The sequence below is a fragment of the Brienomyrus brachyistius genome, chromosome 5 (genome assembly GCF_023856365.1).
Source record: "Brienomyrus brachyistius isolate T26 chromosome 5, BBRACH_0.4, whole genome shotgun sequence".
Classification (NCBI taxonomy): domain Eukaryota; kingdom Metazoa; phylum Chordata; class Actinopteri; order Osteoglossiformes; family Mormyridae; genus Brienomyrus; species Brienomyrus brachyistius.
The window spans coordinates 28,383,538-28,399,397 of record NC_064537.1 but is presented as its reverse complement, the minus strand read 5'-3'; the positions used below and the strand labels follow the sequence as shown (position 1 = coordinate 28,399,397).

At 43.0% G+C, this 15,860-nt stretch overlaps 1 protein-coding gene across 1 annotated transcript; it reads left to right on the top strand.

Annotated features, from left to right (window-relative positions):
- Window positions 1-3,203: 3,203 nt before the first annotated feature.
- LOC125741628 (phosphoribosyl pyrophosphate synthase-associated protein 2) lies at window positions 3,204-15,811 on the top strand. The gene is made up of 11 exons (XM_049012795.1): window positions 3,204-3,446; window positions 4,673-4,833; window positions 5,714-5,766; window positions 7,241-7,307; window positions 7,394-7,566; window positions 8,878-8,993; window positions 11,427-11,482; window positions 11,617-11,765; window positions 12,362-12,432; window positions 14,281-14,427; window positions 14,622-15,811. The coding sequence occupies exons 2-11, from the start codon at window positions 4,751-4,753 to the stop codon at window positions 14,778-14,780; spliced, it is 1,074 nt and encodes a 357-aa protein (XP_048868752.1). The 5' UTR covers window positions 3,204-3,446; window positions 4,673-4,750; the 3' UTR covers window positions 14,781-15,811.
- Window positions 15,812-15,860: the final 49 nt, after the last annotated feature.

Here is a 15,860-nt window from a genome sequence, read left to right as displayed (position 1 = left end):
GGGTTGGCTCGATTAAACAGCGCCCCCAAGTGTACACAATGTGTTGCATTCGCAAGTCAGTTGTGGATTCGATATTTGCAAATTAATTCAAATACTCAACGTAATAAACCCAAGGTGATTTTAACTTGGCACAGTCTCTAAAGGAACATTTTAATAAAACCAAACTGCGTATTTACGTGATGAACTATTATGTATATAGCAAGTAAATCTACCTAAAGTAGGCCTACGGGAATTAATCAATTCTCAAATATACTCAAACTGATTCGGTGTCAAGGATAATGCCTCTATATATATATATATATATATATATATATATATATATATATATATATATATATATATATATATATATATATATACACACACACACACACACACACACACACACACATACATACATACATACATACATACATACATACATACATACATACATACATACACACACACACACTGTATAGCCATTTGCCAATCCCAAAATGAAAACTCGATTTGGTTTACACCATAATCAACTCAGTCCACCTAGTAATGCAAGTATGGATTTTGGGTGTAGCATGAACCCCTCAGTAACTCAATGCCATGCCTACACAACATGTGCAATGACAGTGAAAGTTTGGAGAGTTGAAAACTTCCAGTAAAGATAAAGTCTATTTTATCTCAAACAAGTCACCAAGACTTTGAAACCAAACTTCCAGTTTAGCGTGCAAAATCCATACCAAGTCTAACGTTACTCTACCCCTGATCATTTAGCTGGCCTGGGTCTTAAATAAATAACCCCAAATACGTCAGCTGAATCACATCTCTTTGACAAACACGGTGGCTGAAGAAATGCATAATGCATCATTTTAACAACGACACACCACAAAAAGTGCCCCATTGAAATAAATTGAAGTTCTCTAACCATGTGAGAACCCCCGTGTAATGAATTGTGCTTAATCAGTCATTTGGTTAATTGCTCGGGGGTTGGAAATGGCAATTCATTTATTAAGTTTAATGGAACTCAAACCAAAGATATTTAGGAATATATCATTTTTAACCATTGTAATTACTTTTAATCAATAAAACTTAACAAGACCGTAATATTTAAGCGAGCATTCCGCACATTGCTGTAAGGTTGTTAAAAAATTTAACTCACTGGTCGCCTCATGATCTCGTCACCAATCAAGCGTCGCGATATTTTATGTATTCGACCTGGGACATGTTTATAATTTATTCTTGAATCTGGCTAGCAGATGGATCTTTTGTTTTCCACAGAATAAAAAAGCAATGTACCTAACGTTATTCCGCTAATAAGCTGGCAAGATGCTTCACTGCCGGTGTTCCCGAAACTATATCATTTATGTATTGAATTTTCCGCGTAAGTGAAAGGTTTGGATGACACTGGGTTCAAATTCGGAGACCAGCTTTTCTGTGGTGCTGTGCTGGAGCTGTTTTTCCTGACCCAGGGCCGGATTTTTGTAGTGGAAATGCGCCGAACCAGGCCCGGATTGAGGGAAAAGCACGGCACCGGCTCCGGCACCGCGTTGGTGGAAACGAGGCAACAGAGATCTGAGAATTTGGTGTACCTTGGAAAGCAGCTGGAATAAAATCAAACTTTTACGATTCATCCAGCTCTGAACAGAGTGGAAAAAAACATGTCACTATTTCCGATATACGCTTACATTCCCGTATAACCGAGTGTTTCGGTCAATAACAATAAATGTTACCCAAAATCTCTATACAATTATACGATTCTTGATTTATCTGTAGGTTTAGAAGCCCAGTGCGTTACTTACCAGGGCAAAGTTGGTCAGTTGGCTGGAATGAGATTATAACTATGTAACTATGCGGACACTTTTACATGTATGCAACAGTTTTATTACCTTGTACATAGTATGTAGCGTTTGCAAACTACCCAAAGCCTTTGATGTAGCTAAATTTACGTTTACAATGGAACAATATTTGCCGTAAAGTTTCATGCGTGACCGTGAGAGTTTGAGAGCATGAGTGTCACGCCAAAAGCGTGACAGTTGGCAACCCTGTATTTACATGGCTTTCCATATCGATTGGTTTATACAGTAAAAATACTTTTGCCCATTTGTGGGATTGTATGAAGAGCAACAAAGAACAACTCATAGACCTATATAAAGTTACATAAATTAAATATGTGTAAGTTGTTTATACAAAATGACAACTTCTCCGAGAATTCATATAGGCCTAACGATCATTCAATAAACACCACGGCCCTTATCACAACGAACACCCGCTCCCTCCTCCTCCCCACTTTCCTTGAAATCTCCACTATACAGCGTTAATGCCTACAAATCATCACTCCACCCAGGATAGTAGCTAGAGAGGTTGACTTCATGACCGTATGTCATATCGGGCCCGCAACCGAGGCCAATCCAATTATGTTCAGTTTTTTTCATTTTATCTTGGCATCGTGCTAACTCCTACTCCCCCCCCGCGAACTTTACTGAACCCCTAAAGCCACTAAATTCTTAATTACTAAAGTCCGGAACTGCCATCGTTTATAGACGAAAATTATTACACTAATAAAATGTCACATTTGTGACATTGTACCATATAGACAACCAAATTACATTTTAATTACAAAATCAGGTCTACCACCCGAGCGTTTCCTTATGACTTTGAGCTTCACGATACCAGTTACAAAATGTGATGTGTAGGTTAAAATTAATTAGCGGTGGACTTGAATAGTCGTTGAATGAATGGACACTTCACATTAAATATATTATTTGAGGATTTTAGATTGTATTCTATAATTTGGCTTGAGAAGTACCTGCAACCATTAAATTATTATATATTTTAATAAAATAATAGTAATTTACCATAATATAATTCTTATCAAAATCTTTTAAAAAGTACTCCCGTCCACCCCTAAACTGCACGCGCGTGTGATTTTTTTATATGAAGTATAGATTAAAAAGTTACGTTGACCGAGAAGATTTTAGGCTGATTTTACAGAAATATTAGTCATGTTTGATCTACTGGCAACATGTTCTCCATCCGTCCGTAGTTGTTTTTATCTCGACACTAAATACTGCGTCTCATTTCGAAGCCAAAGATACCGCTACGCGAGGCGCCATTTTTGGGCGTGACAGCGTTCCGTAGCACCACGACGGAACCCGGAAGTACGTCACGGAAGTAGATGACGTTAAAACGACGACTGTAGTCCTTTGTTACTGACTGTAGATCGGTTTTAATTATATAGCTTATAACGACTAAAATAGAACTTGACAACCGAATCCTCAAATCAGCTATAAAGCATTTAAAACGCAAATATTATATGTTACAACCATATGTAATTCGCAAAGGGGGTTCGGCAGGAGCGATATTTCTCTGTGATTGGTTATGGTAGCTGTCCGTCCTATTTGAGGTTTGGTTGAAGTACTTTTGTTTTGTAGCCTAAGGTTGATTTGGAGTGGGACAAAGACCAGAAGCTGGTGAGATGTATATATTGTTTATTTATTTATATAGATTCCACAGGTGCATTTCTAATTTTAATTAATTTACTGTGTATTGATTAATTAAAAATTGGCTAACAAGAGCAAGGCTAATGGGGAGAGACCGTTTAATAAATGAACTAATAATTTATCTGAGTTGGAATATATAGCATAATTGCTCATCTGGAGTTTTTCCATCTGGTCGACGAGTGTCCTCGTTTTTCTTTTCGCCCAGTTTCCTTTCAAATAGCAGGTCAGAAAAACTCGTGATCTTGGCGAGATCACATCCACGCAGCAGCATGCTGACAACGTGACAACACAGTTTGACTACATCAGGTGGTTTCAAAAAAGGAAAAAAAGAAACTTTTTCTTCAGTTTAACCAACTAGTTATTTTTCTCCAGTGTAGAAACTGTGATATATATACGTGTAGAAGGACCTGTAAAGGTTGCTATCTAGCAGTTGTGATCAGTCGTTATCTAAAGTTGAAATACAGCTTCCTATATATCCACGATGCGATCAGAACCAGAGCCTTGGGCTACTTGCACCTGCTGGAAATAAATGCACTTGAAATGACCACATGCCTGCCTGAAAATTTCTAGCAGTTGCATCTGTCATACACGTGTTTTATTGGGTGACTTCTGCTTATTTCCTAATTATTGCGGCCTGGTTTCAATGCAGATTTAACGATAACCACTGGAGATTAGAAATCTTTAAGTATTCAGTTTCCTCTTCATATTACATATTATAGGACTTCATACAGCCGCATGACCTATAGGTATATATGTTTGCGTAAAGTAGTCTCCAAGCTTGGTCGTCTAATAAAGGTATCCACAGTGAATTATATAGCGTATATAAAGTATGTGTGAAAGCATGCATGCCCATATCAGAATTACGTGGGAAACCTGCTCAGTTTATCAAAATCTCGTACAGCTTGACTTGGCAGTTGGCTTGTTAAACAAGGTAGTTATTGACCCCGATTGAAAGTTTCTACGAATAAAAATATTTGCAACGTTTTGTTTGCCCCTCACCAGGAACCTTTTACATAAACAGTGGGCTTTACCAGTTGTTTAAATGCGTGATGGTTCTTGAGTGCTGTCAGTCATTCACCGGACACCTCTCTGCTGTTGCATTGTGTCTTGTCACACCATCGCAGATACACATGACCCGGGTAATGAGCGATGCAATGCAAAGCGGGTCTCTTAGCCTTTATGGCTGTTGCTTCTAGGAGGGATTCAGCAGTGCATGGGTGCCCCGGAAGCCGCTCTCCTCCCCCCAGAAAGTTGACAGTGAGGTCCAGCCAGACATGAACGCCACCAAGGGAGGCCTGGTCATCTTTACAGCCAACTCCAACCCCTCCTGCATGGAGCTTGGCAGGAGGATCGCAGAGTGAGTGTGCCGGCCTTACCAAAACCTCCTGGCTGCTCAGCTCCCGTCAAAATGCTCCACTGGCATCCAGCAATAACTAATAAATGAAGTGTTCTTCATCATTTGGAACCTTGAGATATTTAACCTGGAGATTTTATTCAAAGTGACTTGCAGAAGACCTGCAATTTATATACACCCCATGGGATTTGAACCCATGACCTTTGTATTGTTAGCACAGTGCTCTACTTGTTGAGCTATAGGAGCTTGTACCCTTTTGAAAAAATGATTTTTGTTTGTAATTTGAGTCCAATTGCTCTTACCAACTTTTGATTTAAAAATGCACACAAAGGCTAATTGTGTAATTAGGACACTTGCTGGGTTTACCCGCTCACACGTGTTCAGCCCTGCTGGTGTGGGTGTGACCTGTCCTCCTAATCAGGCCGTCCTTTCTGTACTCAGCCCCTTTAGCACGGTCTGTATCCAAACGATACGCTTCTGGTTTTTGTTTACAACAGGACTGGGGCCCAGTTCCTTTATGTGTTGGTGTCACCTTGTGCTGGGTGTTCGTTCAGCCTTTGTCTTATCCGCATGACACCCAAGGGTGTAATTCCATCTAGGCATTGGTCATTCTGTTCCGAGTTAAGTGTGAACATGTTTAAGTATGTGGTTAAGCATCTCCAGACGTTTAGGATTTACGTAGCATGTCAGATGTCTGGAAATACTTACAGTTCAAACCATTCTAAGGGATTATGCTATCCTATTGTCCTTGAACTACTCTCAGATAGAGGTAGATCGTAATTTAATATGTATAGTATTTGTAATGGAAACCTGCCTGAATTTCTGTCCTTGTGTATACGTATACTGTATGGTCTTCAAAATGTTTCTCAATGTTTCTCAACAGGCGCCTCGGAGTTGAGATGGGAAAAGTGCAGGTGTATCAAGAAGCCAATCAAGGTGAGGGGACACGCTGAGGTCACTGTGGCTCACGGGGAAACGCCCCATCTCGGCACCCTGCTTTTTCCCATTCTTTGCTTCACTCTTGACCTGTTTTATGTGGCCATTGTTGTGATACAGACTCTGCGGTATCTACAAATGTTTTCCTAAAAAGGGTTTGCGATCCTTTTACGGTGAAAGTCATAACGAGCCATTTTTAAGTTTTACTGCCTGTTCAGTTTATATAAGCGGTTAAGCAGTCCCTGTTTGAAATGCCTCAGTTCTTTCTGTCAATGTTTAACGTCTCAGCTCAGTGTTTAAAAGACATTTCTGCAAATGATTACAAGGCGGCGTATCCGTGTTGATGATGATGATAAATGAAATGCAAATATTTTTACTCGTCCATAAATTGGATGGCACACAAGCATAATTCCGCATGCTGCCTTTTTACCAAGGACTCCACAGTGCAGGTCAAAGTCCCGTGTGGGCTCACTTCATGCTTATCTGTCAGTGAATATCAAACGTAGGCCACATGTTCTGGAGAATGGCCTGCATCTTCAGGATAACATGTCAGTTACAATAGTCTCTGCTGTGTCGAATTAGCTGTTCATCTGTTCATAAGGCACTAGGCTGTGATAAGACTAATTTTTAAAACAAGCCCTGCAGGTCACAGAAAAGCATAGATATTCTTGAAAGACAGAGGTGTTGTGTGGAAAAGGCTCCTCTGTACTCGGTTAAAATTACATGAATCTATTTTCCTATTTTGAAAGTCTGTCATCCATCTCATTTTCATCTAAGCTTGTTTTTTAAAAATGTCACGGGTCTGGTTCTTCAGTATTTTTCTTGTGAACCTTCATATCGATTACAGAAAAAGAACCGGGGGGGGGGGGTCAAATGTTAGTGCTGTTGGTGTGCTTACTAATGATCTTAGAGCAGCGTATTAGTGTATTAAAGACGGATGTTAATTAGTCAGCCTTTTTATGAAGCCGTTGCCCTGTTCCTTCTCTGAAGTTACTTTGATTTATTTTTTCCACTTTCACTCAGTATTTCCAGATTTACATCGCTAATGAGAGCTCTACAGAAGATTTTTACTAACATTGGTTCCCATTGTAAGATTGGGGTTTAACTTTGATTCAGTGTGTTTGGGTATCCGCGATCAATGGGTTGCACTATAAGCTTAAAAAACAAATCTGGGGTCTCGTTCAAATAATACACGTGATCTCATACTGTGGTTTATGTTTGAATAACCTAAGTATTCAATGTCCTCTTACCTCTACATTGTTTTTTTTTTTGTATTGGATGAGAGATTTATTGCCTGGAAACTGTGAATAGAAACAAATAGAATTGCCCACTAGGGGGCGACATTGGGATGAGTAACACGCTCATACGCCATGCCTACGTCTTTTAAGGTTATGGATCAGAAGTTAAACAAGTAGTTGTTCAGTTTCAGGAATGTTGGGTGGCATTTCACTCTCGTATTGTGCTGTTGTTGCAGAAACAAGGGTACAGATCCAGGAATCTGTGAGAGGGAAAGACGTCTTCATCATCCAGACGGTCTCCAAGTAAGTGACCTGAAGGGGAGGCCGAGGTCCTGACTGATGGTTCCATGATACGTGCTTGTGTGAAGGTGACACGTGTACCCCTGCAGAGACGTCAACACAGTCATCATGGAACTTCTCATCATGGTGTACGCCTGCAGGACGTCCTGCGCCCGCAACATCATCGGCGTCATCCCCTACTTCCCTTACAGCAAGCAGTGCAAGATGAGGAAGAGGGGCTCCATCGTCTCCAAGCTCCTGGCCTCCATGATGTGCAAAGCCGGTGAGATACCTCTAAGATCCTTTGAGAAGGCCAGCTGTCCAGGGAATGCGATTTAGCACCTTGCAGAGCATCAGTGGGGTTTGTTATCGGTTTAGAGATCTTTGCCTCCTCTACAGGTTTAGAGCAGCCATTTTGAGAAAGGTAGAACTTACCCTGAGAGCCAAACGCAAATATGCAGGAGACAAATGAGGCCACATGATGTCATTTTAGATGTTTCCTGTGGTCGTTGCAAACCGAAACCACTGTGGCTTTTGTGAGCGCTTCCCATACCATCAACTTCCACTAGACATGTCGTCGTCTGCCTGTGTTCTCTTAATTTTGGAAACTGGCCCAGATATTTGTGTTACAATAAAAATGAAACATATTTTTAAGTTTTTGGATGCCTACTATAATCAATCCTATGGGCAGTGGTGGCTTAATGGTTGTGGAAGCGCACTTGTAATTGAAAGATTGTATGTTCAAATCCCCGACCAGCAAGGCACCACTGAGGTACCCTCACCAAGGTACCGACCCCAAGCACTGCTCCCCGGGTGCTGAATTAGCTGCCCCCTGCTATGTCACATACGGGTTAAATGCAGAGGACACATTTCGTTGTTGTGCACTATGTGCTGTGGTCTGTCAACAATGACAATTAATCACTAAATTCTATGACCTATGGAAGTGAGCTCGGTGATGTTGGTAAGCTCCACTTTCCACAGCTCTCTCATACAGTACCTGCGTTAAAATTGTGTCTGCCCAAATTTATACACATTTTTAAAAACCAGCCCCGTTCTGCCCTTTCAGTGGATAGGGTGTTTATGGGACTGACATCCATAGGAAGAGAGATTAATTTCCTCCTTATTGACATAAAATTAATTTCCTCCTTATTGACGTACAGCTGCAAAGATGTCAGGTGACTGTGTTGTCATTCTGTGTGGACGGTTAGGTTGAAGGTCTTTCATAAGCTCGGCCCTAAGGACAGAGCTCTGGTGTAATACCAGAACAGCCCTTTTAATAAGCACCTCATTTAGGAAGGCAAATAGTAGGGAAGGTACCCAGACTCCCTCACCATCCCCCCCCCCCCCCCCCCCCGCCCATCTACTGCAGTCCGTCTCTGATTTTCACACTGCTCCTTCTTTTTGATTTGGATGTTCTGATGTTTCACTTAATTAACGGGCGGGTCAGTAAGGGGCTCCCAGACTGTATTAAGATTTCTGTCCAATTAAGGAGTAAGAAGTCGGATGGGCGCCCTCTTGTGTAGGAGAGCTGTCACCTCACGGCGAGCACCTGTCAGGCTTGGGCTTAACGAGGCTATCTTCTGTGTCTCTGCAGGCCTGACGCATCTGATCACCATGGACTTGCACCAGAAGGAGATCCAGGGGTTCTTCAACATCCCCGTGGATAACCTGCGCGCCTCCCCCTTCCTGCTGCAGTACATTCAGGAGGAGGTATGACTGCGGCGCCAGCCTGGGATCCGGGGAGAATGTGTCACTTTGTGTTAGTCTGCGGTTTCTGTTGTCGCTGTGAATTATGGGTAAGATTATGGCTGCTTTGTCCTAATTCCCTGTTCCATATTCCCCGAAGCATAGATTGGGTTATCAGTGCCATGCAATATCAGTGTTGTAAATTTAACAGAGATTCGGAGTTTAATAGTGTAGGCCGGAATCCCAGGGTCAACATGGTGCGTCCAGAATTTGTATGTCTGCTCTGTGTCTGAGGGCTTCTTGCACGGATTCCTTCCATTATTGCGATAAAGTGAGTCCAAGCCCTTATTGTAAAACGTGACCCGTCGCCACGAAATGAGTCTTAAGTCGCACTGGTAGAAATACACCCGTAAGACTCATTTCGTGGTGATGGGTCACGTGCCTGAACTCTGTTAAAGGACAAGCGTTTTTAAACACATGTGTAAAATGCTTGGAGCTTCTCCGGGATCCGGAGAGATGAGCATGTGTCTTTAAATGATTATGTGTCTTTGAATAATCATGTCTCTCCGCAACATGGCAGCTCCCGAAAATAAATAAATAAATAAATAAATAAATAAATAAATAAATAAATCAGGTGTATCAAGCCTGGCCTACGAACACATGTATGCAATATACTAGGGATGATCCACATTTTTTCAGTACCGATCCAATTCCGATACACATCTGCCGATACCGATACAAGAGCTCTAATGATAAATGTATATCCATCCATCCATCCATCCATCCATTTTCCAAACCGCTTATCCTACTGGGTTGCGGGGGGTCCGGAGCCCATCCCAGAAGCAATGGGCACGAGGCAGGGAACAACCCAGGATGGAGGGCCAGCCCATCGCAGGGCACACTCACACACAATTTTGCAAGTCTAATTAGCCTCAACATGCAAACTCCACACACATGTAACCCAAGCGGAGACTCGAACCCGGGTCCCAGAGGTGTGAGGCAACAGTGCTAACCACTGCACCGCCATGCCGCCCCTGATAAATGTATATATAATATATAAATATTCATACTTTATATGTTGTTAATGTTTTTGAAACTAGTAAATACAAATAAAAATGTATGCCAAAAAACTTTAATTAGGCTACTGGTAACATAGATACATAACGTTTTCCTCCACCTTGTTTGTTTGAAGCGTTTTTCAGGCATTTACAGTTCTGTTTGAATATCTTCCAAGAAGGCATACGCAAGTGGCGAAATGTCCCACTATGATTCTCCCACTGGCCACAGCGTCACTTCATTGCGATAGCAGCCCCCTCGTGTATCTCAAGCTGCAGCGAGCGCGCAAAACAGCCCAAGCGACTCCCAAGTCATCCATTGCTTTTTTCATATTACGCGCATTGTCGTGCACAATTGCGTGCGCTTTGTTTAGTGGAATTTCCCATTGAACGCTACTCCCACTTCTCAAAGATTGTTTTTACACAGATTGCAAATGGCTGTGCTATTAGGTGTTACTCATCCCAAGTGCAAAATACCGACAGATCGCCACCCTCTTATCCGATGTTCTTAAACGTCTTGCATGACGTCACAGCAGGCGGAAATATCTGTGCTCACACCCACTGTGTAGCATATACCCATAAGCAGTCCATACAAATGAAGTGTTTACTTATATAATGTGCAGATCAGATCTTTCTGCTCCAAAATTGGTGACTGTAAAAGGAAAAAAAAAAAAGAAGAGGAATTTTGAGCAAATTATGGTAGAAGCATGATACAATGTTAGTTTGGGGGCCAGCACAGTAATACCTAGTAAGCAAAAGTGTGTTGAATAGCAACACACAAAAAAAGCGGTCCAACCTGAAGATAGAAAGGACTTGCTGTGCACAGGGCTAGTGTCACTGTATTTCTCAGAAAAAATGGCAAACCTGACTTTCTGGTATGTGTGTGGGTCACGTAGCTGGTTTTCCTGCAGTTCCTGGCTTTGCAATGTTGTCTTTTCCCAGTTTATCCAAAATATTTGCATACACCCACTCCTGGGTTTCTGTAAATATCCATGTTTCTTTTTTCCCGTCAAGTTCTGCTTGATACCTCCCGGATTTTGTGTGGGAAGTTGCCTGCACATGTGTTGGGTATTTCTTGTGCATACACAGCTTTGATAAATGAGGCCCCTGGCGGGGCCCGTCAATCCTACAGGCGACATAGGCGGCCCCCTAGGGCACTAACTTCTCAGGGGGTGCCAACTTAGTCAGCTAATTTCGCTCAAGACAGGATGCACCGGGCAGATATGCCACAATGCCTATCTTTGCTCATACTTTGGATGTATCAAAATTTGGCACAAAGTTAATGCAGCAAAGCAATAATAAGTCATCTGTTTTATAAGAGATGTTTCTGATTGGCCCCTGCGTTCTGTCCCTGTGACCCCGTCCAGAACAGAGCTGTAACTGACTCGTTATATGTCTGCAGATCCATGATTACAGGAACGCTGTCATTGTGGCCAAGTCACCAGCCTCGGCTAAAAGGTGAGCTCCCTTTCTCTCCTCTCCACGCATCCTTTCATCCGTCCCTTTATTCTTTTTATTTAAATGCCCTCTGAGGGTGAGCCGTCGGCGTCTGCTGACGCCAGTGAGAGTCATGTGACTTGCGGCTGTCGCAGGGCGCAGTCCTTTGCCGAGAGGCTGCGGCTGGGCATAGCTGTCATCCACGGGGAGGCGCAGGACGCCGAGTCGGACCTCGTCGATGGCCGCCACTCTCCACCTACTGTTAAAAACATGGGAGCCATCCATCCCAGCATGGAGATTCCTCGTGAGTCCTGCGCTTGGCTTATAGTACAGCAGCGTGCTTTGGCACGGCCATCGCTGGGCTTTAGATGATGGCTGTAAACGTTTGTCCAGAAGCTGGTTTTTCGGTACTCTATGGACGTTTACTTACGCCCACAATTTGATAAGCAGATTAATAGCACATCTAAAATATTTAAGGAGAGACGTAATGCGACGCCCAAAAGTTAGTCATCTGTGAAAATTTGGCATATCCTTGTTTATTAAATTCGGTTAACGGAGCGCGCCACATGCTACTGCTTTGGTAAATCAATCAATCAGGCGATGAGCACTGAGGTGACGGCGAAGAAAAGGACAGCTCAGCAGCTACAACACCTATTGAAAGAGGAGATATCGTGAATAAACAAGGTAAAAAAAAAGATGTGGGTGGTGTTGCAGTACTTTATTTCAATTTATAGTGCCACATATTTATTAAACATAAGGATATGCCGAAGTTATACAGATTGCTAATTTTTGGGGGTACGATATTGTGCAGCCCTAGCCTATCGGGAGTGCCATTGCTAAACAGGAACCTGGCTTATGGTGTTTATTTGCTGGTCAGACACCTGCATTATTTGCTTGTAGTGCTGATTCCCAAAGAGAAGCCCCCCATCACAGTGGTTGGGGACGTGGGTGGCCGCATCGCTATCATTGTGGTGAGTTCAGCCCCATATCTGACTGGCCGTGAGTCCGTAACTCCGGATTTGCCATCATTGTGATCCTCGTTTGCCAAGACGAACCCATTACGACGGCTCCACCGTTTATGGAAATTCAAACCCGCCCGGTACAGGTGGGGTGTTTTGGCAGAAGCCTGTTATGAGGGAAACCGTAAATCCCATTTGCCAGACAAATGACTCCACACAAAGACATCATCTGTGCATTAGCAGTTCACCACGAACTGGCTAATGGCCACCGGTTCAGGAAGCAGTGAAATTGTCATTATAAGAAGCTGGAAATAGTCCTGCTTGCTTCAGAGATCAAATCTAAAAAGAGAACTGGGGCGTGATCTGATTCCTTAAACATTTCTGAGTATAACTTGCCTCGATAGCTTCAGTCTTTGCTGATCAGTTGGATAAGCTCATTTGTAGCTATACTATCTTTCTTTTCCTCATATCATATGTGGCTCGGTGAGAAGTCTCTATGCTTGTGATCAGAAGGTCGTCGGTTCAAGCCCAGCCTCAGTGGAATAATCACGTGTTGGTGGGCCTTTGAGCTAGACCCTTAACCCCCAGCTCCACGGGCACCATAGGCGGCTGCCCCTTCGATGTGACCCCAAGCTTGCATTTCTGTCTCAGTTGGAGAATTTCCCCACGGGAATTAATGAAGTATCAGTATCACGATTTGGTGGGTGGTTCCTTTAGTGGAAGCTTTTGGATCCTGTACCGTAGTTTGTCGGTTGTAAACACGTCGTGTTCTGAAGCTAAACCCGGCATTGTCTGGAGAATGGGATGTCACGCCCGGCTTGCATCATTTTTTAAAAGAACGGTCCATGGAGAATCTAGCCAGATGGATGGCATCCAGCTAGACAAAGCACCGTATAACGAGGCTACAATTGTATAATTGCTGTAATTGCTGTGATTGTGTCTTTTCTTGGCTGAGGGAGTTGATGGATGTTTCTCGGTTCTCAGCATTCACATTGTTTGAGCTTAATTTGCAAAGTGTGATTGTCCACTTCCAAAAAATTTGACTGGGCTTGTAGCTCAGGCACTTTCAGACACAGTTTGTGGGAATGTGCAAAGGCAGTTAGACGCCTGGAGGTGAACCAGGCAGCTTCCTGTGTGACGCAAAGCATTACCGAGGTTCTTCTGGCCTTCATGAGACATATCTGTAGGTATGTAGAGCTGTATTTACCAGTTGGGGCTCAAGTATACACATGTCAGTGTTGCTTAGTTGCTCAGTATTAGAATTTGTGTACATAGGTATTAGTTGGCATTTCATAAATCCATAAGTAATGGCTTTTCATTGGTCATACGTCATATCATGTGATGGCACTGTTTTGGAACAGAATATGGAACAGTGCTGCTCTGTTCATCCCTGAGGGGAAGTGATCTTTACGCCTACACTATCTTGCTTTCCATGAGACACTCAGACACACATGCAGGGAAGAGAAAGCATGGGGGTCACAGCGGAAGGTCAGCCAGCGTGGGGGGGCCCTGGAGCTGGAGGTTTGGGGCCGTACTCAGGGACTCAATGGTGGTGTCAATCTGGCAACCTTGTGAACTGAACTGGCAACCTTCTGACCACAGGCACAGAGTCCAACACTCCCAGGAAAAAAGGGTAAAAATTTGTTTCTTGTCCCTGGGGCTGTACCCTCAAGGGTCTGCCCTTTGTACCCTTAGCTGTAGGTAATTGTACCTTTTAAGGTACAGAAATAGACTCTGAGGATCTCAAGGTGCTTCTGATCCCAACTGATAAACGATGCATCTGGTGACTGCAGCATTTCTGGTGAAAAGACAGAGCGATAGATTCGGCTTCATAAAAATGTACTTCGTGGCGTCCCGCAGGACGACATCATCGATGACGTGGACAGCTTCCTGGCGGCGGCCGAAACCCTTAAGGAACGTGGAGCCTACAAGATCTATGTCATGGCGACACACGGCATCCTGTCGTCCGACGCCCCTCAGCTAATTGAGGAGTCTGCCATTGATGAGGTCAGCATGCTGTCTCGCGCCCTAGCGCTGTAGTCTTTAAATAAAACATTTCCAAATACCGCCACATTAACCACAAAATGCACCAAAGGACTCCTGTTTTTTTTATGCTCTTTGCGCAATTTGTGTTGTTCTCTTCAAGCTTGTCTAAGGAGGTTTAATTTGGTGTAATCTCTTTACGTGCTTGCCCCCGGCAGGTGGTGGTGACCAACACCATCCCCCATGAGATTCAGAAACTCCAGTGCCCCAAGATCAAGACGGTAGACATAAGCATGATCCTTTCTGAGGCCATCCGTCGCATCCACAACGGGGAGTCCATGTCTTACCTCTTCCGCAACATCGGCGTGGATGACTGATGGCGTCACATGAGCTTCCTGGCGCCATCCGGAGGCCAAATTTCACGATGCACTCGGCACATGTTTGTTTTTTTTTTTCCTCTTTACCTTTTTTTTTCGCCGTTGTGCAGCAAAACGTGCTAAGAAGCCAAAAGGATTTTATTTGATCCCTATTTGATAGTAACAGACTCTCGGTTTTGTTGAAGTCCGTCTCCGGCAGCCTCTTCTTTCTTAATCACCGTGTAGATGAGCGCCATTGAGACGCAGCTGCAACCAAGATAAGTTTTTCTCATGGCTGAAGTTAATGTGACTTTCATTTTTTTTTTGTGTTGTCTGGTCTCTGAAGTTCTGTCTTTCCCAGATGCTGTATTCATATTCACATTTTATTTATTTACTTTTCCGCAGGGTTTTTGCTTAAATCATTTACTTTGGCATTATTTGCTATTGACTGAAAGCTTTCATGTATATTTCATTAATGTTCTTCATTGTCCTGTTTTTTTTTCTTTCTTTCTAAAAGGCGAAACGGGTTAATATGCATAATGTCACACTTTTGTGCATTAGGTACATATATTTAGAAGAGGCTTTTTAAAAAAATATATATATTCCTGTCTCTGCTCTAATATGGTGCCGGTCTGCATGAAGCTTAATGGAGTTTAGAGAACCACAGCCAATCAGAGACATGCTGGATCTGCGGTCCCTCTTGGGATCTGGGGGCATGCCCTGACTTTTCTACTTTTTTTAATCCCTATGGTACCCCCTGTCCCCCCGACTGATAGACATGCCATGAGAGAGCTGTGTTTTAAGCACTCTGCCTGTATCCCTGGGATGCGAACCCATCCCCTGTTGTCTCTCCAAAGTGAAGTTAGGGTGTCGCAGGACACTTTTCTTCTGTCTGGGTCGCAATTCGGGATTTGATGTCATTTAATATAATTTTTTATGGGTCTTTATAGAGATGATTCAGGCTTATAAATGCCAGATGTTGATTGCAGAAAATACTGACTGGATTTTTTTCGTATTTATTTTCAGCAATGGATTAAAAATGCTTTAATCTTGCCCTTCGTTAATCTTGCCTTTTTGCTGTCTTTCTGCGTTTTATTAACC